Source organism: Schistocerca nitens, chromosome 4, assembly GCF_023898315.1.
Source record: "Schistocerca nitens isolate TAMUIC-IGC-003100 chromosome 4, iqSchNite1.1, whole genome shotgun sequence".
NCBI classification, from domain to species: domain Eukaryota; kingdom Metazoa; phylum Arthropoda; class Insecta; order Orthoptera; family Acrididae; genus Schistocerca; species Schistocerca nitens.
In genome coordinates, this window is record NC_064617.1 from 614,033,315 (window position 1) to 614,058,121 (window position 24,807).

Sequence of the window (24,807 nt, forward strand, 5' to 3'; positions counted from 1 at the left end):
TATGACAAGTTCCAGTTATCATATTCCATCAGTCCATTTGAATTGTGATCAGCAGCACTGAAATATACACACCCCCACAATTCAATACAAACGGCGTGTGCAAATGTACCAGAATGAATCATACATGAGAAAAGTATTGAAAGACCAACACTGACTTCCTTCCAACATGAAATTATATTTAAAGTAGCACAAATATTAAATCATCATCTTCCATTACTGAGACAATGAATTGTAAAATGTAGAAAACCAGAAAAGTTATTCTATGGGTGACATCTTTAATAAGAAATAAAATCTTTTATAATTTAATGGAACTGAACGATCAATAAAAAATGAATAAATTTACAATATACCTTAGGTTGCAATTTCTGTTACTTACTCTCTTTTACGAAACACTCTCAGGTTTGCAATCTATGTCATGCGAGGATGAACATATAAGAAATTTTACAGAATACACATAGCTCTCGCGCAGCGGCAGTAGTCGCTTAACATGTAGACATTAGAAATTCTAAATCACATAAGAGGATTTACTGAACAATAAAATTTTCTATGATCCCAATTTGATGTTAAAATTTAAGTGTTTTCCAAAGCTCAAATACTGAGTCAACAGCCCACTGTCTCATGTTCCTCTGTGTAATAAAATATTAATTCCAGCAGTAGTGGTTAGAAATCGTATTACTCCCTCTAGATTATTAAGGCGAGCGGTAACTCAGCCACGCCGCTACATTCGTTATCTACGTAAGGGACTGAAATTGCGTGCGACACCTTTATGTGAATTGTGCAGACGTTGTTCCGTTTGTGTATAGTGTTTCCTGAGGCAGAAATGGAGTACCAACCCAGAATTTGCCTAAACGTGCGTGAAAAACAGCCTAAAACATCTTTCAGTCTGGCCGGTGCACCAAACAAGGGTGTCACTCCGCAGTACATAGTCAGTACAGGTTTAGCACCGCATTCCTGTCTTGCAAGCTAGTTTGCCGCGCCTTACAATGTAAGGAATGTCGTTATTTGAAACGATAGGTATAAAAAAAAAGAATTCAGTGTCGAGCAGTTCGCATCGATTGTAAGCTCTATTCCGTGTTCATTGGTCTTCTTTACTTACAAACGCACACGCAGTAAATAGGATACAGATGTGAGAAAACATTGTGCGATTCACAAACAGATGACACAAACTACAATAAGTTAACGTGTATTACATTAGGCAATCACAACAGTTCAACCAAGGCGTGACTGACAGTTTGATCGGAGAAGTTCTTGCGTATTACCCAAACTGTAAAAGAGACTGTAAATTACGCCACATCAGAAGAAAGAGAAATACCCTATACTCTCCAACGAATTCCTTGTGGAAAACCAAAAGTTATATAAAGTAACGAATAGGAAATTTTCAACGCTCTATACTCAGCAGCTGATGTACAAAGGAGGTAACCACAGCCAGTTGATCAGCCTTAAGGTGTTAAGCCAATGTAAAAAGAGGAGGGAGCATAGTAAACACGGCCTCAGCCAGCGGCAGCTGTGGCGTGGTGGGGACATACGAAACAGAATGCCATTTCATTCCGGTCCAAAGCGTGTAATGCAAACCGCCAGACTTACTGAATTAAATATATTGCTAAAGTGAGTTTGAGAGAAACAGATGATCACAATATCTTAAAACTGGATCCTGGATATAAATTTGGTTCAAATTTTCTTTCTCTCTTGACCACTAATTCAATCATTCATTCATGAGTTATACGACGTCTCACACAATGTCCGTTACTACCAACAGTTCAGTAACAAACAGCCTACAGCTAAGCCATTCTCCGTGATATCGTTCCAGTAAGAGTTGCATACCTCGAATGTAAATAAAATAATATTTTCGCAGTCTTGAACAAGAGCTTTTAGAGAGATGCACGCTCAAGCCTCAGAAATACGAGTTGAATAAAACTCTAAAAACCTCAGAAACCGAGTTGAATAAAACTCTAAAATTATCGTGAAAACCAACAGGAAATCAAATATTACAGAATATTGCAGACCGTTACTGAAACATACGAGTTGAGACACAAAGAATAACATTACCACTGTTGTGAGATAATTGTTGTGAAGCGGCTGGTTATTATTTGCAATTACAGATCTGTAAAAAATGAATAATTACCTTAACAAAATGGAAGAAATAGGCAAGAAATGACGTGACGATGAGAATGGCATATACTCCGTGGAACATTCTGTATTTCACAATCAACATCATTCGAATTAATCTCCAGAACAGGTAGAACATCTGATCCCATATAAATTTTCAAAAAGATGATCTGAGTAGGCCGTTTTAGTTCTCATACAGTGTGGCAGATACGAGAGTAATTTTGGGCAGTGTATGTCGTAGGGCGCCACTTTCTTCTTTCCGCGTTATGTGGCGACGGTAAGTGACACCAAACAAGAATTCACATTGCTGGGCAACCGTCAGGAAATCTCTTGACTAACCAGGCAGCCAAGCACCGCTAAGATGGAATCAGAAACTGGCATAATTAACGAAAACGATCCGACAACATGATCCGCGAGGTCGGTTTTAAACGATCTCCGTGCTGGCGAGCAACGGACCTCCTAGATTTTCTGAGGTGCCACCTGGAAATACGTAAGCAACACAGTCTCAAGGTGACGTATTTCACCGGATTCATCGATAATGACTATCAAAAACTATACTCAGATACTGTCAGAACTAAGCACTTTATGTCGCTTGCTCCTGAATTTGTTGTCAAATTAATACACGGAATAGCCTTTCGCATTTGAAAATTGGTAAGGATAGTAAAACGGTAGCACACAAACAGAAGCAATGATACGCTGAAAACAATCATTTTGCGGAAGGATGCCTGTTCTAGCAGTCGAAACACCAGAGGTTTCATTTGCAGCATGCTGTCGTCATACATCCAAAATACTCTGCCCACGAAAGACTGTGCTCATACATTGTCTAAGTGGGTGGAGGAAGTTACCGATAGCGGAAATCGAAAAAGACCAGGGTCGTAATTGATGTTGTGGTGTGTGACGTCAACGTACACTAACAGCCGAAACAGAACAGTGACAATATTTACTTAGCTTCTATAGTACTAACTTTTCTGAAAGTTCTTGAAACAGCTGTTATTAGTATTATTGGTATATTATGGAATATTTGGTGTTGGGAAAAAGCTGCACCCTCAGTTCTGTTTTGGCTGTACGTTGGTGTTCGTAAAATACGCATTTTATTGCCAAGTGTTGTATTTTACCGTCGGCCCTCGTTCCGGATTTGGACTTGAGTGTGTCTACGGCGTAAAAACATATTATAAGGAAAATCGTAGCGCCAGTATTTCTTTGCGTGTTCCTATATTTCTGCGGATCTTTCCCCAAGTTGGCTTCTTCCAATTTTTCTATCCTTCTGTATGAAATGATCGTATGCTTTATTGGCTGTCTGTAAATACACTGAGATGGCAAAAGTCATGAGATAGAGATATGCACATATATAAACGGCGGTTGTGAGACGCAAAGAAGGTATAAAATGACATCTTGGGTTGTAGGGCGTTCTGCCGGATACCAGCGTCGTACTTGCACGATATTTCGTTAACGTAGCTCGTAAGCTTCATCAGGTGCGAGCTGAGACATCAGGTCGCACCTGATGAAGGTTACGAGCTACGTTACCGAAATATCGTGCAAATACGACGCTGGTATCCGGCAGAACACCCGACAACCCAGGATATCATTAGATCGCCGGAAAAGCGTGAAGAGTTACAAGGTATAAAACGGCAGTGCATTGGCGAATCTGTCATTTGTACTCGGGTGATTCATGTGAAAAGGTTGCCGACGTGATTATGGCCGCAGGACGGGAATTAACAGACTTCGAACGCGAAATGGTAGCTGGAGCTGGAAGCATGGGACATCCCATTCCGAAAATCGTTAGGGAATTCAGTATTCCGAGATCCACAGTTTCAAGGATGTGTAGAGAATACTAAATTCAGGTATGAATTCTCACCATGGGCAATGCAGTCGCCGACGGTCTTCACTTAACAATGAGAGCTGCGTTGTTTGCGTAGAGCTGTCAGTGCAAACAGACAAGGACAGTGCGTGAAATAACCGCAGAAATCACTATTGGACGTAAGACGAACGTATCCGTTAGCACAGTGCTCCAGATTTGGGGCCAATGGGCTACGGCAGCAGACGACCGACGCGAGTGCTTTTGCTAAAAGCGCGATATCGCCTGCGACGCCTCTCCTGGGCTTGTGACCACATCGATTGGACTGGCAAACCTCGGTCTGGTAAGACGAGTCCCGATTTCCGTTGGTAATGAAACGTCCCCTTTCAACAATTATACGGGACTGTGCTTAAACTGACACACAATATTTTGTTAGCGCAACGCAATCTGACTTTCAATAATCCCTACAAAAGAATGGGCCCTGACTAACATTAAACTATGCGTTTCACAAATCACTTACCTCACAAAAATCTTGGTTACTCCCACTACTGCAATACAGCAAGCGCCACTACTGCCAGCTAAATAAAAGATTCAAAGTATGGAAGGCACTAACTACTGATAGGGATAGTTAGCAAATGAAAGATATTAATAGAGAACAAAAAATGTATTTACCTTAATATCATCATATATATATATATATATATATATATATATATATATATATATATATATATATATATCAGTTCATGACAAATTTCAAAACTCCGCCATCTCTCTCCCCACATCCACCACTGCTGGCGGCTCACCTCCAACTGCGCAACGCTACACGCTGTTAACATCCAGCTGCCGCTGCCCAACACTACAATGGCAGACAACAATGCAAACTAGCCACAGACTGCACACAGCACAGCCAGTGATTCTCATATAGAGCGCTACGTAAAGTTGCCAATAAGAAAACATAAACAGCCTACTTACAGTAAGAGCTGATGGTACGTTCGAGTGTGGTGCAGACGACACGTAATCATGGACTTAATTTGACAGCAAGGCAGTGTGCAAGCTGTTGGTGGATCCATAACGGTGTGGGCCGTGTTTACATGCAACGGACTGGTTCCTCTGGTCCACCTCAACCGATCACTGGCTGCAAATAGTATGTTCAGCTACTTGGAGACTATTTGCAACCATTCATGGACTTAATGTTCATAAACGACGATGGAATTTTTATGGGTAACACTGCGCCGTATCACCGGGCCACTTTTGTTCGTAATTGATTTGAAAAACATTCTGGATGATTCGAGCGAATGATTTCGTTACCCAGATCGTCCAACATGAATCCTATCGAACATTTATGGGACATAATCGAGAGATCATTTCGTGCACAAAATCGTGCACCGGGCAACGCTTTCGAGATTATGGATGACTATAGAGGCAGCATGGCTCAGTATTTTGGTTCAAATGGCTCTGAGCACTATGGGACTCAACTGCTGTGGTCATAAGTCCCCTAGAACTTAGAACTACTTAAACCTAACTAACCTAAGGACAGCACACAACACCCAGCCATCACGAGGCAGAGAAAATCCCTGACCCCGCCGGGAATCGAACCCGGGAACCCGGGCGTGGGAAGCGAGAACGCTACCGCACGACCACGAGATGCGGGCACTCAGTATTTCTGCAGGGGACTTCCAGTAGCTTGTTAAGTCCATGCCATGTCGAATTACCGCATTGCACCATTCAAAAGGATGATGTCCGACATATAAGGAGGTATCACATGACTTTTGTCACCTCTGTGGAGTGTGTGTATAAAAAACCGTAGCGTTTCCATTCTTCCAGTTAGCGCTGCGTTGGTATCTCGCGGCCACTACTACAATGCTGGAAGATGCGCGTCACCTGACAGAGTGGTCGTGACTCCGTATATAGGATGCCCGGAGTGCCCGACCCTCGGGAAGCGGACGCTGCCCCCGCAGATGCCGACCCGGAGGGGCCGACAGTGGCGGAGTTCGACGTCCGCGTGCGCACCACGTGGCGCCACGCAGCGGCAGCGGCGGTGAGGCGCGCCGCTAAAAATAGCACCAGTCCGGCTGGCGCTATTCCTGGCCGCGGCGTTCCTCACAAGGTCGCCGGCGCAGGGGCGGCACGCAGCCCGCAGCGCGCCACTAGGCGCCAGCCAGCCGCACGCGCTCCGGCACGCCTAATTGCTGGCGCCGCGCTGGAATCTTCCGTGTCCAGCGGCGCCGATTAGGCGGGCGTTCACGCTAGGGTGCGCCGCCCGCCCCCTTCTTCATCATCCTCAGCCTTCCCGACCTCCTGATGAGCGCCAAACCGACTGCACATTAGTGGCGGAGAGCTGGCCGGTTCGGTGACCACATGTCCCTCCCTCCCTCTCACTCACTCTCTCTCTCTCTCTCTCTGTGTGTGTGTGTGTGTGTGTGTGTGTGTGTGTGTGTGTGTGTCGTACGTTCACGTCCCTAAAACCTTCTTTAAGTTGTGAAACAAAACATTTATAAATAACGTTATTTTATATAAGCATCACAAAGCTGCTAAAATCTTTGTCGTTCTCGAACTAGTTTCGACAATAGGTCATCGCCTGGTAGACTTCAAAATTCTAAAATGCCGTACAACGTATGTTCATAATTTATAAAAATGTCATATAAGTTGGATAACTGCTTCAGATTTCTTGCCATCTCAGATTTGTATGTGGTCTCAAGCTTTCGACCGACTTCCTTCCTCGTCATCGTTGGTAGTTAACTGTAGATCATGGAGTACTTTATATAGTCCGATAAATTTTTGGTATACGATAAATCGCACAAATCATTTCGACTAAATACCTAGGAATTACAATTTAGACCACTTAAATTGGAAAGACCACATAGATAATATTGTGGGGAAGGCGAAACAAAGACTCCGCTTTTGGCAGAACACTTAGAAGATGCGAGAAACTCACTACAGGGACAGCCTACATTACACTTGTCTGTCATCTGCTGGAATATTGCTGCACGGTGTTGGATCCTTACCAGGTACGGTTGACGGAGGACATCAAAAAAGTGCAAATAGGGGCAGCCCGTTTCGTGTTATCGCGCAACGGGGCTGAGAGTGTCACTGATATGATACGCGAGTTGAGGTGGCAGTCACTGAAATAAAGGCAGTTTTCTTTGCGGCGAGATCTATTTACGAAATTTCAATCTCCAACTTTCTCTTCCGAATGCGAAAATATTTTGTTGACGCCCACCTACGTAGGGAGAAATGATCATCATAATAAAATAAGAGAAATCAGACCTCGAACGGAAAGATTTAGGTGTTCCTTTTTCCCAAGCGCCATTCGAGAGTGGAATGGTAGAGAAGTAGTATGAAAATGGTTCGATGAACCCTCTGTCAGGCACTTAAGTGTGAATTGCAGAGTAACCGTGTAGATGAAGATGTAGATGTAGATAGTTGATCGAATTACATGGGATACCTCCTTTTGCCTTGCGTAGTGCAGCAACTCGACGTGGCATGGATTCAACCAGCCGTTGGAAGTCCCTTGCACAAATATTGAGCCTTCCTGCCTCTGTAGTCGTCCATAATTGCGAAAGTGCTGCCGATGCACGAGTTTGAGCACTAATTGACCTCTCGACCACGTCCAATAGATGTCCGATGGGACATATTTCAGGCGATCTGAGTGGCCAGTTCATTCCCTCAGTTTGTCCAAAATATTCTTCAAACCAACAGCGAACAATAGTGGCCCAGTGACATAGCATAAGAATTCCATCATTGTTTGGAAACATGAATTCCATGAATGACTTCAAATTGTCTCCAAGTAGCCGACCACAACCATTTCCAGTTAATGATCGGTCCATCTGGACCAGAGGACCCATTCCATTTAAACACAGTCCACATTATTATGGAGCTACCACCAGCTTCCACCAGCTTGACATCTTGGGTCCATGGCTTCGTGAGATCTGCACGACACTCAAACCATACCATCAGCTCTTACCAGCTGAAATCGGGGCTCATTTGGCCGAGCCACGGGTTTCCAGTAGTTTAGGGATTAACAGATCTGGTCACGAGACCAGAAGAGACACTGCAGGCGATATCCTGCTGTTAGCAAAAGGCGTAGCTCGTCTGCTACCATAACCCATTAACGCCAAATTTCGCCGCACTGTCCCGACGCATAAATTCGGCTTACGTATCCTACTGAGTCCGCTGCTCGTGGTCTAGTGGCTAGCGTTGTTTCCTCTGGATCACGGGTCCTGGCTTCCATCCCCAGCCGGGTTGGGGATTTTCTCTGCCTGGGGACTGGGTGTTTGTGTTGTTCTCATCACTTCATCATCATTCGTGGCAAGATTGGACTGTGTGAAGATAAGGACTCTGTAGGGGCGCTGATGACCTCACAGTTGAGCGCCCCACAAACCAAACATCATCACAAACCAAACATAACGTCCAATATTGATTCCTGCGTTTCTTTTTATGCAGTGATGCTTGTCTGTTAGCACTGACAACTCTTCTCAAACGCCGCTGCTCTCGATCGTTAAGTGAGGGCCGTCGGCCACTGCCTTGTCCAAGGTGAGAGGTCATTTCAAAAATTTGGTATTCCAGACGTACTCTTGACGCTGTATGCTGGGCAAAATTCGTTTTAACTCTCCAGAAAATCGTCGTCAGGAAAAAACTAAATGAAAAGCAGTAACATAGAAAATTGGATTTCTATTTTGCGGAAGTGAACTGAAAGTAAATGACACGAAATACAGTGTGTCTGATATGTAACTTCGTAAATAAGTTGTCAGTTTCCTGTGAGTATAGCATAAATAATGCAGTGAGCTTCCAAATGTGTCGTATAACTTGTTTTGTCTTGTTCTTCCTCATCGTCTTCCTACTCAGTATTAGGACTAGTAGCCTGTTACGGTTTCAGGGTGACCTGAGGCTTTCCAGGTGTCATAGGGGACAATCAAAGGCTACAGCAGACAACTCAAACAAAATCTGAACATTAGTCTGAAACCAGAAAAGTGGCAGCTTCACACCAGACTTGCTACCTGTCAGCTAGCAGCCAACTGGGGGGGGGGGGGGGGGGTGTAGCACTAATTGTTTTGATTTCAAGTCTCAAAGAAGAAATAATAATATGAATGTTAATATTAACGACTATGGCGAGAAAAAGGACAAGAGTTACAATAAATTTATTTATATAAAAGTGAATTTTTACAATGCCAAGATTTTAAATCAGTCTAAAATGTGTAAAGTAATTTCTCTTAGCCCCATACAGCTTCCTAATAACATACTGATAGTACCGAAATTTTGTAATTGTGAATTATTAATATCTTTTAAAATTCTTGCAAGATTTAAAACGAAAAGATTGGGGTACATGGAATGGATGATAGTAAGAAGGTGAACTATTCATGCATCAGTTACTAAATACTATAATAGCAAGTATGTGAAGTGTTTATGCGAAAATTTTGTATTGCATCTGCCCCACGTTTTTTGTTTTAAATCTTACAAGCATTTTCATAGCCGTTACAAATTTAAACTCACAAATTTTCAGGACTGTTTGTATGGGGTTAGGAATATGTGTGGGGCTAGGAGAAATTATTTTATACCTTTTAATCCAATTTAAAAAGTAATACATTAAGAATTCAGTTTTAGTTAAATAATTATCTTCTGCTTTGTGGACTTATGTGAGCGTGTGTGGGATATTTTTCGATCGATTCCAAAGATTTTGATGAGATTACAACACGGACACGTGGTAATAACTTTCACGAACATTTCAATTTCTCTTCACCTGACTCATCATCAATATATTCCTTGCTCCCGTTTATTTCTAGCGAAAAGACCATGAAGTTAAAAATTAGAGAGATTCAAGTTCACACAGTGGTTCACCAGCAGCTATTCTCCCCGCGACCTGTTCGTGGCTGAAACAGGCAAAAGGGGAAATGGCAGTGGTGCTCAGAGCACCCTCCGCCATACACCAGACAAGAAAGCGAGTTAATATTGCATTGTAATCCAGTACAGAGCTGTACGTAAGATTTCAAGTATCTGGCTAATCAGGAAATTAGCTTATAATTCATTTTAAAATTTGTACTAAACAGAGAGACAGACAAGAAATAACATAATCCGATTCTACACCCGCGACGCATTGATCCTGCAGGACAACCTGGATGTCAGACATTGCCACAATTTTTCACTCTCACCCTATCGAACAGACTGAAAGAAAGTGAGTTAATACTCGACTCACATCCAGTTATGAGCTACGTTTAAAATTTCAAGTCTCTAGCTCATTGGGAAGTAAAACTGAGTAACTGGATGATTTAAGAAAAAGTTGAAATGGCACTCATAACAGAAACCAAACACAATCAATCATATTTTGTAAGTACAGTAAATAGTTTCTAGTAAAGAAGGTGTATTTTGGAGTATACCTGTCTTTTAGTTGACCCTGCAATGTGAGGCCCACATTAATCTGGATATTCGATAGCTGGCAGTATTTAGCACAATCCTCTACTATGCGTTCCACAATGATTCACAGAGCATTGATGTAGTAGTAGACGTAGAAAGTAGCCAGCAGAGTACTGAGTAGGAGCTCGACGACAGCCTAAATGGAGCAGCTAAGACTCTGCTGTGAAGTGTCACCTACCAGAGGAAGACGGACCCGTAGTAGCCGGCGGCGCGGTAGCGGCCGCCCCAGGCGAAGCCCTCCTGGCCTAGGCTGAGGTACTCGGCCACCGTCAGGATGGGGAAGGGCAGGCCACGCACCAGCGCCTCGCGGTAGCTGTCGCCCATCTCGCCGGGCCCCCCCCACCGGAAGCGCTCGTTGAAGTCGATGTCTTGCGTCCCGTTGCCCCCGCCGGTCGCTGCAATACAGAGGAGACAGTCGCTCAGCCACACTCGCTGGTGTCGTACGCGCAGCGCGATAATCATTTGCAACAGGCGTTGCTGATTTCGCTTTAAATGAAGGCGTCTAAGCTAAATACACTGCCTCACGAAAAAAGTGAAGCATCCCGAAGACATATACAGACCAATTGTAGGTATGTAAATGATTAGAGCTGCAATTCTCTGTGATATGTAGACCACCCCTGAGAGAGCATTAGTGTTGTTCGTGTTTTGTGTTGTTGGCCTGGTAGAATATGAAAGGGGCGAGAACAGATATTGAGCAATCACTGTAAAGGATGCCACGTACTCCTGTGGGACAGCCCTATTGGCACCTGACGAAGTTTGGGAAGAGCCTCACTGTGGGTCGCCAGTTTCCCATCTGGTCGTGTCATGCAATGCCTAGATATGTGAGACATTCAGATGTGACATTAGTCCAATGTCTGACTGCATGGAAACGTGAGATCAGCCATACTCGTCAAGTGTTCAGTCGACTATGTCTGACCACAAGGGAGGAGTGCCGTATTGTGAACTTAGCGTGTCGTAGAATTCGATGTCATCCCACACCACTGGTCAGAGACTAGCAGCAGCTGCACTAGGAAATTACCATTCCACGCGCAGAGCGCCGTTAACACCACAATACTAACGACTGCGTCTGGATGGTGCCGAGATCAGGAAGCACGGGTAACTGGTGTCACGTTGTGTTCATCAGGACATCAGGAAATTGCGGATCCGCACCACTCCCGATGACCATCGTCAGCGAGTATGACAGGGACCTGGGAAGAGGTCTTGTTCTTCTATCGTTTCGGACGTCTTGGTGTGAGAAGATCGACTGGTAGTGGTTAAGCAAACTCTGATGGCACCACGGTACGTCATGGACACCCTGCATCCTCACGTATTTCTTCTCGCGCGACAGTAATATGGTGCCATCTTTCAAGAGGACAATGCTGATCCAGACATGGCAGGTGTCTGTATGAACTGTCTGCACAGTGTTGAGGTACTCTAGCGACCAGCGAGATCCCCACACCTATTCCCGGTGTAACAAGTGTGGACTATCTCAAACGCCAACTCCGCCATTTCAATCGTCAACTCATCAGGGGAGTTATAGTGGGCTACTTGTCAGCCTAGTTGGCATCAGGTGAGGACCCAGCAGTTTTTTGATATCTTTCTCAGTCGAAACAGTATAAGCTTCCAAGCCAGAAGCGGGTTAAACGTCATACAGCTAAGTGGTCTCCAACAAGTTCTTTGTAAAGGAGACTCGACATTGCAGTATAATCGCTGGAATAACATCACATATCCTCTTAACCCGTGAAGTTTCATTTACTGGCAGAAGTAAAGCTGTGAGTACGAGCGTGAGTCGCGCTTCGGTAGCTCAGATGGTAGAGCACTTGCCCGCGAAAGGCAAAGGTCCCGAGTTCGAGTCTCGGTCGGGCACACAGTTTTAATCTGCCAGGAAGTTTCATATCAGCGCACACTCCGCTGCAGAGTGAAAATTTCATTCTCAAGTTTCATTTAGTTTGCTCCACCCCATCCAAATTGTTCACTTTTTTTGTTAGGCAGTGAAAGCTGATGCTTTGAGACTGTCAGAGCTGTGCAAACGCTTCATGAACAGAATAACACACGTTTGTAGAATAACGGTGTGGGTCACTATTTTCAGTCGTGGACTGAATGCTATATTTGCTTTTTTAGGGAAAGAATACGTTTCTGACAGGCCATTCCTGACCGCGCTTGCGGGCTCGTCCTCTTCGCTAAGGATACCAGATCCGATTTCCGTTACGCCTCAATATACAACACGATCCGATAAAACTTGCCATACTCTTTTTTTACATTTATACGACTATTTATAACTTACACGGCATTTAAATTATGTTTAAATGTACCGATGGGGAACGAAGCGCTAACTGTGTTTGCATTCAAGTTCTTTTGTTTAATTTTTTCCATTTTCGTTTTCATTGTTAAAATTACGTTTACATTATTATTCTTATTATTGTTATTCTTGACTGCTGAGACATTTGTAACACATAATAAAATATATATATATATATATATATATATATATATATATATATATATATATATATATATGATGACGCACTGAAAAGTAATGCCTACGAAGAAACCCTCAAAGCTTATTAAATGAAACAAACGTAATTAACATTCTGCGCCTTTATTCTCCATATCTACATATTTGTTTCTCAACATAGTCACCGTGGTGACGAACACGTATCTCCCAACGAGACACCAGTTTGTAGAATGTTTGACTTTGTTCACGGAGTCACTACCTTACCTCTGCTTGCACCGCTTCATGGCTATCAAAACGAAATCATCGAACGCATTCTTTAAGTTTGGGAAACAGATGAAAATCGGACAAGGCCAAGTCGTAATTGTATGGAGGATGATCTATGGCAGTGAACTAAAGGCGTCGGATCATTATACGTGCCCCAGCGCTCATGTGTGGGCTGGTACTATCATGCTGAAGGTGAGGATGCTACATTTGTAGACGAGTATTTTGAATTAGAAAGCCGATTGTAGCATTCACCGACGAACTTACGTTACACACCGCCGTATTACACGCTACAATTCGGAGCCTTCTAGTGGCAGAAGATTGCAACTTGCGTCAGCGAAGTGGGTGAGTCGACGGAGTAATATGGACGATATGTAATACCTCAACCGATACTGAGAACAGAATAAGAAAGTCGGGAGGCATTGCCTTTCAATATATATACTGAAGCGCCATCGAAAAACTGATATCGGCGTGTGTATTCAAGTACAGAGATACGTAAACAGGCAGAAAACGGTGCTGCGGTCGGCAACACTTAAATAAGATGGCAGGTGTCTGACGCAGTTGTTACATCGGTTACTGCTGCTACAATGGCAGCTTTTCAAGATTCAAGTGAGTTTGTACGTGGCGTTATAGTTGTCGCACGAGCAATGGGACAGAGTATCTCCGAAGTAGCGATGAAGTGGGGATTTTCCCTCACGACCATTTCATGAATGTACTATGAACATCAGTGATCCGGTAAAACATCACATCGCCGATATCGCTGCGGATGGAGATAGATCCTGCAGAACTGAACCAACGACGACTGAAGAAAATCGTTCAACGTGACAGAAGTGCAGCCCTTCCACAAAGTGTTGCAAATTTCAATGCTGGGCCATCAACAAGTGTGCCGGCCGGAGTGGCCTTACGGTTCTAGGCGCTTCAGTCTAGAACCGCGCGACCGTTACGGTCGCAGGTTCGAATCCTGCCCCGGGCATGGATGTGTGTGATGTCCTTACGTTAGTTAGGTTTAAGTAGTTTTAAGTTCTAGGGGACTGATGACCTCAGAAGTTAAGTCCCATAGTGCTCAGAGCTACTTGAACGATCAACAAAGCGTGCGTACCATTGAACAAACATCATCGATATGGGCTTTCGGCGCCGAAGGCCCACTCATGTGTTCTTGATGACTGCATTACACAAAGTTTTACGCCTCGCCAGCGCCCGTCAACACCGACACTGGACTGTTGATGACTGGAAAATTTTGCCTGGTCGGATGAGTCTCGTTTCAAATTGAATCGAGGGGATGGACATATACGGCTATGGAGACAACCTCATGACTTCATGGATGCTGCCTGCCAGCAGGGGACCGTTCGAGCTGGAGTAGGTTCGGTAATGGTGTGGGGCTTGTGCAGTTGGAGCGATATGTCTAGATACGTCTAGATACGACTCGGACAGTAAGTATCCTGTCTGATCGCCTACATCCATTCATGTCCATTGTGCATTCCGACGGAGTTGGGCAATTCCAGTAGGAAATGCGACACCTCACACGTCCAGAATTGCTAAATTGTGGCTCCTGGAACACTCTTCTGAGTTTAAACATTTTCGTTGGCCATCAAACTCACCAGACATGAACATTAATGAGCATATCTTGGATGACTTGCAACGTGGTGTTCAGAAGCAGTTTCTTTGGCTCTTCAGTATAAAATTAATGTCTTTGCTAAAACACTTACTTTGCAAGAATCAGAATATTTGTTCTGTAATACCTTTGATGAAAGAATTATGTCGTATTTGGCTGAAATTTCTGGGAACGCACACGCTTAATACTTTAACAGTGAACCATCCTGTGATGCAGAACGCCTCTCTTGCAGCGTCTGCCACTGGAATTGTCTGAGCATCTCCATGATGCTTTCGCTCTTGCTAAATGAACTGTTACGAATGCTGCTCTTCTTTGGATCTTTTCTATTTACTCCATCAATCCTATCCGGTACGGATCTAAGACTGACGAGCAATTTTCAAGTACTGGTCGAACGTGTGTTTGTAAGCTGCTTCCTTTGTCGATGCACTACATTTCTTGAGGATTTTTCCAATGAATGGCTTCTGGCATCTGCCTTATTCGTCATTAGTTTTATGTGTTCGTTCCATTTTAAATCTTATCTAAGTAACTCCTCCCAGTGCTTGTCCACAAATCGTGTGATCGTACAATACATGGCTTTCTGCCTATGTTTTCACATAACACAACATTGTTTATGTTGAAGGTCAATTGCCAATCCCTGCACCAAGTATCAATCTTGTGCAGGTCTTGCTGAGTTTTGCTACAATTTTCTAGCGTTGCGAATTCTCTACATACAACAGCATCCTCCGTGAAAAGCATCATGGAACTCTGGACGTCATCAACTAAGTAATTTATATATACTGGTATAAGTGCAGATATTTCTATTAGTAATTAAGGACGGTGTACTGAACAAAGTTACATCAGTAATTAAGTCATTAGTTCAACTGGCTCTGAGCACTATGGTACTTAACAGCTATGGTCATCAGTCCCCTAACTAACCTATGGACATCACACAACACCCAGTCATCACGAGGCAGAGAAAATCCCTGACCCCGCCGGGAATCGAACCCGGGAATCCGGGCGTGGGAAGCGAGAACGCCACCGCACGACCACGAGCTGCGGACTAAGTCATTAGCAATTATTGTGGTGTACTGAGATACCACTCCAGAAGACATTTAGACAGTTATTACCAGAAGTACCATGGAGGTTTGTCCACAGCAGGAACATCGCTGTGCGCAAACCAATCACGTCGCCAGCGAGAAACACACCCCTGGAGCGGCAGGACTACCAGGAAGAGAGACGCGCGCTAAAAGTAGCCGTGCAGGAGCAGAAACTGTCAGTTGCAAGTTGTAAGTCGATCCGAGTCTTGCTAGGGAGTTCCTGCAGAATATTCATCGTGTCTTCAAGTCATCGCGTGAGATAGAAAGAACGAACGAGAGATAGCCAGTGGTTACTCTTCAAAAGAAACGAACAGGGAACAGAATTATCGTATAGGGACGCAGACCGCTTGTCTAGAGATTTAACTGAGTACTGTTAGTCTGGAGTTGTTCTTGTAATGTATTTTACTATTCACTATTCTGTAGTACTTTTATTGTATGTGTGCTGCCCTAGAACCCCACGCATCCGACCTACCAGGACACTATTATTAGTCTTTTTTTCAGCGACAGTGAGATTTGCATCAAAATGGACGCCCCCCAGCCCACAACTATTATAGCCTTTAGAAGTCGTATGATTTTACGTTGGTTAGTACCTCCAAGTACATGTGGCAAGAGCAAGCTTATTTTCCCTTGGGCAATTGTTGAAGTGTGTGTGCGTGGACGTAAAACAGTTAGTCTATACTGACAGGCTTACTCCACTTAGTGGTGCAGTACGACCGTGCAGACAACAGCATATCGTAAAGTTTGTGAGATATCCGTAGGAAGACTGACGCACAGAAAAAAGACTCACTTTTGTGTGTACATATTAAGGTACCACATATAAAAATATCAGCCCTCATACCCGTTACGCAGCGAACTATGAAAAATAATGGTCCCATAACACTCCCTTGTCACACATTATGTTATGTACATAGTTCCGCGTAGTCAGCGCGTACACAACTTTCCCACTAGAGTGCGCCCCGCTAAGCACAACAGCGCAGGCGCAGCGCTCGTCTGTCTCCGCACTACTAGATGGCGCTGTCTTAGAGACGGACCAAATTCTGCTTCCGCCGATCCGCGTATTAATATGTAACGCAGCCAATGAGATTGCTGCTAACGTAGAACCTTTTCTCCTCGCGGATCACACTCGCGCAGTGATACCTGAACGCTCGAGGTATTATAACGAGTGTACAGACCTCCGATTAGTCAGTCTGCATTAGTCTGCATTTATCTGCACCTGTCTGTACCAGTCTGCATTAGTCTTCACCAGTCTGCATTAGTCTGCATTTGTCTGTACCAGTCTATAGTCAAGTTTCAGTATGCGCCTAATAAGATTATCATCTTCCTGTACATAGCCATGAAGATAAATGTATAGACACTTTGTCAAGTATCAGAGATATGTGAGAATAAGATTAACGTACCAAGACCAAAGGAATTTCAGATTGTCAATTGTAAATAGCATCCAGAACCAAGTTAAGTAATTTTTATGCTTATTATTATTTTAATAAATGTGTGTGAAAATTAATCAAGTTCTGTTTAAAGTTGGTCACCGTCAATCTGCTACTCTAAGCGTGCAAGTGGCATTTCTATCGTCTGACCTAACGGCAGAAGATAAACACGCCACGATAAGACTACGAGACATATTGCTGACACTCGCCTACTTCGTTAGAGCGACAAGTCAAATAATCTGATGGTGTGTGTACGGAAGGTCTTACAGTACGCACACCACACATTACATGTGACTTTTACATCTTAAGGCCTCTCTCTGTTGAGAATGACATGCTGTGTTCTGTTTTCTAGGAAGTCTTTAGTCCAGTCACACAGTTGGAATGATATTCCGTGTACTGGTAATTTGTTCAGTAGGAGCAGTGCGGAATTGTATCGAACGTCTTACGAAAGTCAAGGAAAACGGCATTGACCATAGTGACCGTATCTGCTGTTTTGTGGGTCTTGCGGACGGACAGAGCGAGCTGGGTTTCACACGACCATTGTGTTCTGAACCCATGTACATTTCTACAGAGAAGATTTTCAGTCTTCAGAAAAGTCATAAGACGCCATTATTAAACATGTTCCAAAATGCTACAGCAGGGCCGGCCGCTGTGGCCGTGCGGTTCTAGGCGCTGCAGTCCGGAACCGTGGGGCTGCTGCGGTCGCAGTTTCGAATCCTGCCTCGGGCGTGGATGTGTGTGTTGTCCTTAGGTTAGTTCGGTTTAAGTAGTTCTAAGTTCTAGGGGACTGATGACCTCAGCAGTTAAGTCCCATAGTGCTCAGAGCCATTTGACCCATTTTGCTACAGCAGACTGACGTCAGACATATAGGCCTATAGTTTTGGGTGTTAGTTCGACGACCGCTTTTGGAAACTGTAATGACCTGTACCTTTTTCCAATCATTAGGAATTCTTCGCTCCTAGATAGACCTACGGTACACTGCTAATAGAAGAGCGGCAAATTCTTTCGCATACTCTATGTAGAATCGAGCTGGTATTCCATTACGTCCATAAGCCTTTCCTTTATTGATTGAGTTCAAGTGCTTTCCTATCCGCTCGTCACATATTTCGATATCTGTTATTTTATGTTATAGGAATTACAGACATTATCTTTCTATCAATGGGGCAATTTGAAAATTTGTGCCGGACCTGAATTCGAATGCTGTTCTCCTGCTTACTAGGCGCTGACCACTAGGCCACCCGGTCACAGTGGTCACCACAACTGAAAGGCCTACCCTAGCAAGCCCCCATCAGACCCAAATTCGTAGTTTATCCACGCACTACCGATGTAGAGACGTTGCCCACTTGTAGCTTATGTCTAATTCCTTTGAACCTATATGCATATAGTCCTTTGTGTCTTGATTCATAGTGGCTTCAGGATCAAAATAGTGTCTTTTCCTTTGGACATGTCAGAAAGAGCAGACACTACATTTATAATTAAGAAAGGCGATGATGGCTAATGATCCCTTCAACGCGGGTGCGCATCAAGCTCTAATTCTTACGGGAACGAGGCTAATAAACAGGAGCACTATGTCAGTGTTGTGTGGTATAAGTTGAGAATTTGGGTCTGACGGGAGGCGTGCTTGGGTAGTGCGTGCAGAGATGGTTATCACTGTGTCTGGGTGGCGTAATGGTCAGTGCACCTGACTTGTAAGCAGGAAACTAGGGTTCGAATTCCGGTCTGGCATAAATTTTCAACTTATTCCGTTGGCATAAATCAATACCCTATAGCAGTTAATGTCTTTAGTTTCTTTTTTTCTCGATTTTTCATTTTGTAGTTCGTGCTTCGATTAGAGTAGAAACTACAATGCGATCTTTCTCTCTGACACAGAGTGCAGAGGGGCGTCCAGGCTCGAGGGGCAGCACTGTGGCAGTGGCATACCCATAAGTATGCACGCACTTGCAAGCAATGTAGATCACTGAATACTCAGGTAAAGCTCTCTCCGAACAGCTCATACGCCGCTCGCGAGCATGTTCGTCGCGCGTGTGTGCACACCCGTCGAAATCGACACTGCGCTTTTCCCTACTCGTTTATGAAGCATCATTATAATGGAATGTGCCGAAAGTAATTGCAAATTACGAAACTACCTGAAGCTGCGCGCTTGCCTACCGGCTTAATTAATAACAGGTTTGCAGGCGTATGTAAATTTGCACTCGTAATGTTGTTCTGCCGCGCAGCAAAAATAGTAATTGAGAGGCGGTGCGGCACGGCACGCCAAATGTGTGGGATGCAGCGTACGGAGAATTACTTCTATTTGCAAATGTCCTGTCAGAACCTCAGTCTGAGAGAAGCTGTGTGTATAGGCTGCTCCCACCCGGTAACAAATGAGACAACTGCGACAACGATTTTGGGAGGATTAGACGTCGGTCCTGCGAACATATATCAGCGACAGAAGTCTGCGGCTGGTTTCTTTAACGCTAGGGGGCATTAATCAACAAAGTAATTGCTTTCACGAGTACGAGAAGCCGCTTGCAAATACGCCCATACGACAAGTGGAGAACCCCGCTTGTTGTACATCTACAAGACCTATTTCACATGTCAGAGATAAGACAATCGCACACCCTTGGCGAAATACCTGACAGCACTGTGTTCCGTACATGATCCAAATAAATTTATTCTCTTTGTTGACTGTAATTGACCTTTGGTAGCATGTCATTTTTCTTGACCTCCTTACTTTCTTCTACTGCCATTTGAAAGCGAGAAAGTCTCTGCGCGGGATATCTGCAATAGAGAACATATTTAGCTGCTTTACGGCCATAGGTCACAACCGATCTTTCACGAACTTACTGCGTCTATGAGTCCTTGCTATTGTCTGCCGATCTCGCATTGGACGCACGCTTCAGTCAGATTTACAGCAGTTTACACGTAACGAAAGCTACCTGGTTATATCAACCGGACCTGATGTGTGTGTGTGTATGTGTGTGTGTGTGTGTGTCTGTGTATGTATGTGGGAGGGGGGGGGGGGGAGGAGCATTTTCATGAAAGATACATGGTGGTCAGAAACAAGTCTGACAACCTTCGGAGGGTGTTACAGGGTAGGTTGTGCTGGGAAATAATTGTTTAGAAACGAATTCCACACATTTCGCCGTTTCTGAGTCAATTAGCATTGAAGTTAGCGTATCAAGTCGTTGCGCACACAAATTCAACGAAAACCACGTTTAGCGAGACTGTCCATGGCGGGCCGCTTGAATTTGCGTGCACAACGACCTGATTGTCTACCTTCAATGTTAATTAGCTCGGGAACGGCGCAGCGTACCGAATTTTTTTCTTAACCGTTATTTATCAGCACAACACACCCTGAAACACCCTTACAAGTTTTGCAGACAGCTTCTGATCACCATGTATAAGTGTACTCATTCTCTATTTATCGTTCCAGTTTCTTTTTCCGTACAACCATTTCACATCCTACAGTGTTCGTTTGCGCTTACTGGTAGTAAATTTTTGAGTCGGCGTATGGTCATCTTTCATGGTTAACAAATCTGCTTTTCAAATAGGCAATCGAAACTGAGAGTGTGTTGTCGTGTCTGGGTGCGGAATTCCATTTAGAACTGTCAAAACATCAAGAAAAGTTACATTTTGTAAAGCAGTGCGAATGGAGAGACAGACTGTGAAGACGTGGCCAATTTATACATTATGTATATTTAAAGATAATGGCTTCACAAGCCGAAACCCCTTGTGGTAAGACAGAAAGATTAAATAAATAAGAGTCCAAGTAGAAAAAATGCCGCATTCATTCAATTAATGTCTGTTTGTGGTACGCTCCTCGAAAAAGATGAAGAATTAATCTAGGTGCATCAATAAACGTTCCCGAATAAATCTACGGATCTACACGTTGTGTAATTTGCCTCGCGTGCCGCACATCGCTGTGTGCATTCTGGATGCGGCTTCCACTGGAACTTCGCTCAGCGCGACGATATCTCCGAAGACGAACGGAAGAAACGTTTCAACTGCAACAGTAATGTATTAGCATCTTTCTTTTTGCACAATTCGGATTCTACGTCTTATTCCGGTCCAGTAGTCATTTTTGCGCGTGGCCCGTAGAATTAACCGCTTGGTGTGGAAGGCTCACAACTTTACTTCAGAGCTGGCGCGCTCTGTGGTCGCAGCAACCGCTACCATTTGCGGAAAGCTATTAAGGTGGCGCCACAGCCGGCGTAACGACACGGTTAACAGGCGTGCGGACAGAGGCCGGGTAAACACGGCCCAGAGTCGACCCCGCGACCCACCGCTATCGGCGTTTTCAATCGACTGCGTTAATTACGCTCGCGGACCTAATAGCACGCAGCCGGTGAGCGCGCTGGGCGCTTATCTAAGTGCCGTAATAGTGCCCCAAGTGTTAGGCCTGCCTTCCTTCCTTTTGTGCTCGCTTATTTTCCAGGCACTTCTGTAATAGTCTTCAAGAGCTGATAATATTGTACAAAACAATAAGGTCTCTGTAAACACTGCTGCACAGCTTCGGTCTATTTAAAAAACAACATACTGGAACCACAGAAAGCTGCTGCGGTGTGTGCTTCCCGGTAGATACCAGTTTCGATCAACCGACCATTTCCTAGTGACTGAAATATGCATAAAAATGTACGAGTATAGCAATCATTACATGTATAATAGACACTCACGTATTAACATTAAGTTAAGGGACGCTTCCCTGGCGTCAAATAAAAAAATTGTTTTCAGTTACAGCATCTGATGTACCAAACTTTTAATTTTCACGCGACGTGTCCCTCTCGGGTAACAATGCTCGATGAAACTTGGACCATACACAGGAAGAACTGCTACAATATACAACAGAAGGCAAAAAAAGGAAATGCACAATGAGAAGAATGGAAATGATTCATTTATTCGAAGACGATAATTAAGCTGAAGTCATCACGAGCGGGACATGGTTCTTAATAGGATGTGTAATGACCACGGACGGCGATGGCTTCTCTGGAACGTGCTCTGATGCTGGACAACGTTGGTGAACAGTCCTTGTGGTAGGGTGTTCCATTCCTCCAACAGAGCCGTTAACGACATCTGGATATTCGTTGGTTCATGCGGACGTGCTGCAGAACGTCTGCCCAACGCATCCCCCACGTGCTCGATGGTATTTACACTACTGGCCATTAAAATTGCTACACCAAGAAAAAATGCAGCTGACAAACGGGTATTCATTGGACAAATATATTATACTAGAACTGACATGTGTTTACATTTTCACGCAATTTGCATGCATAGATCCTGAGAAATCAGTACCCAGACGAACCACCACTGGCCGTAATAACGGCCTTGATACGCCTGGGCATTGAGTCAAACAGAGATTGGATGGCGTGTACAGGTACAGCTGTCCATGCAGCTTCAAAACGATACCACAGTTCATCAAGAATAGTGACTGGCGTATTGTGACGAGCCAGTTGCTCGGCCACCATTGACCAGACGTTTTCAATTGGTGAGAGATCTGTAGAATGTGCTGGCCAGGGCAGCAGTGGAACATTTTGTGTATCCAGAAAGGCCCATACAGGACCTGCAACATGCGGTCGTGCATTATCTTGCTGGAATGTAGAGTTTCGCAGGGATCGAATGACGAGTAGAGCCACGGGTCGTAACACATACGAATTGTAACGTCCACTGTTCAAAGTGCCCTCAATGCGAACAACAGGTGACCGAGACGTGTAAGTAATGGCACCCCATACCATCAAGCCGGGTGATACGCCAGTGTGGCGATGACGAATACACGCTTCCAATGTGCGTTCACCGGGATGTCGCCAAACACGGATGCGACCATCATGATGCTGTAAACAGAACCTCGATACATCCGAACAAATGACGTTTTGCCATTCGTGCACACAGGATCGTCTTTGAGTACACCATCGCAGGCGCTCCTATCTGTGATGCAGCGTCAAGGGTAACCGCAGTCATGGTCTCCGAGCTGATAGTCCACGCTGCTGCAAACGTCGTCGAACTGTTCGTGCAGATGGTTGTTCTCTTGCAAAGGTCCCCATCTGCTGACTCAGGGATCGAGACGTGGCTGCACGATCCGTTACAGCCATGGGGATAAAATGCCTGTCATCTCGACTACTACTGATACGAGGCCGTTGGAATCCAGCACGGCGTTCCGTATTACCCTCCTCAACCCACCGATTCCATATTCTGCTAACAGTCATTGGATCTCGACCAACGCGAGCAGCAATGTCGCGATACGATAAACTGCAATCGCGATAGGCTACAATCCGACCTTTAACAAAGTCGAAAAGGTGATGGTACCCATTTCTCCTCCTTACACGACGCATCACAACGTTTCACCAGGCAACGCCGGTCAATTGCTATTTGTGTATGAGAAATCGGTAGGAGACGTTTCCTCATGTCAGCAGTTTGTAGGTGTCGCCACCGGCGCCAACCATTTGTGAATGCTCTGAAAAGCTAATCATTTGCATATCACAGCATCTTCTTCCTGTCGGTTATATTTCGCGTCTGTAGCACGTCACCTTAGTGGTGTAGCATTTTTAATGGCCAGTAGTTTATAATCGTCATGAAATTTACTATCAGCTCGGATTTGCGTACTTAGCATTTCAGCGCAACCACAACGGAAGGTACTAAAGCAATCTGCATTATGCTTTTAACGGAAGATTATGCAGCCGGTATATCATTCATAAATCACGTGTTGGTGTTGGTTCTTTGTACAGCACCATTGCAGAATATCCGTATATGAAACGAACGTTGACAGATTGCAATCGTGAGCGTCTAAATCTACATTAGTGCTCCAAAAAACCACTGGTGGTGGTACTACTAACTGATCTCTTCTTCCACTTTTCACTCGAGAGTGCCGCATGGGAAGAATGATTGTCCGTAAGCCTCTGTATTGGCTCCATTTTTTCGAATTTTTTGATCGTGGTCATTTAGGGAGATGTATGTGAGAGGAATTAACACGAGTATGTTGCCCGACACTTGTCGGAAAGCGCTCACTCGAAATTTTAACAGTAAACTTCTCCGTGATGCACAACAGCTCTTTTGTAGCGTCTGCCGCTGGTGTTTTTCGAGCATCTCTGTAGCGCTTTCGTGCCGACTAGACGATCCTGTGATGAAACTCTCAGCTCTTCATCAGATCTTTTTTATACCGTCCATCAATCCTCCCATCTGGTAAAGAACTCAGATAGAGGAGCAGTACTTCAGAATCGCTCGGACAAGCATCATGAAAGTCATATGTTTCGTGGACGTGTAAATTTCCTCAAGACTGTTTCTACGAATCTCTGTCTGTCATCTGCTTTTCCTATTTGTTTTATGTGGTCATTGCAATCGAGGTCGCTGTGGATGGTCACTCGTAGATGTTTTACGGTTGATGCTGCTTCCAATAATGTGTCCTCGGTAGTGTAATTGCACGGTAGTGGCTTTATTTTCCTGTGTATGCGCAACATGTTACACTTAATCACGTTCAGGGCCAGCTGCCAGAGCCTGCACCATTCGTCAATCCTCTGTAGCTCATTCTGCCAATCGATACTGCCTTCTGGCGTTGCTGCTTTGTTATAGACAGCCGAACCAGCTACGAACAGTCTTCAACAACGTCCGACGCTTTCTACCAGATCATTTGCATACATTGTAAACGGTAATGATTCTATCACACTTCCTTGAGACACTCCAGAAATTACCTTTACAGTTCTAGATTTTGTTCTATTAAG

At 44.3% G+C, this 24,807-nt stretch overlaps 1 protein-coding gene across 1 annotated transcript in view; it reads right to left on the reverse strand.

The window, feature by feature from the left end:
• The window catches only part of LOC126252471 (uncharacterized), a 751,218-nt gene that overhangs the window by 251,366 nt on the left and 475,045 nt on the right, over nucleotides 1-24,807 (reverse strand). The window contains exon 6 of the mRNA XM_049953366.1: nucleotides 10,491-10,707. Within this exon, the coding sequence (XP_049809323.1) occupies nucleotides 10,491-10,707 (217 nt within the window). The remainder of the gene's footprint in view (nucleotides 1-10,490; nucleotides 10,708-24,807) is intronic.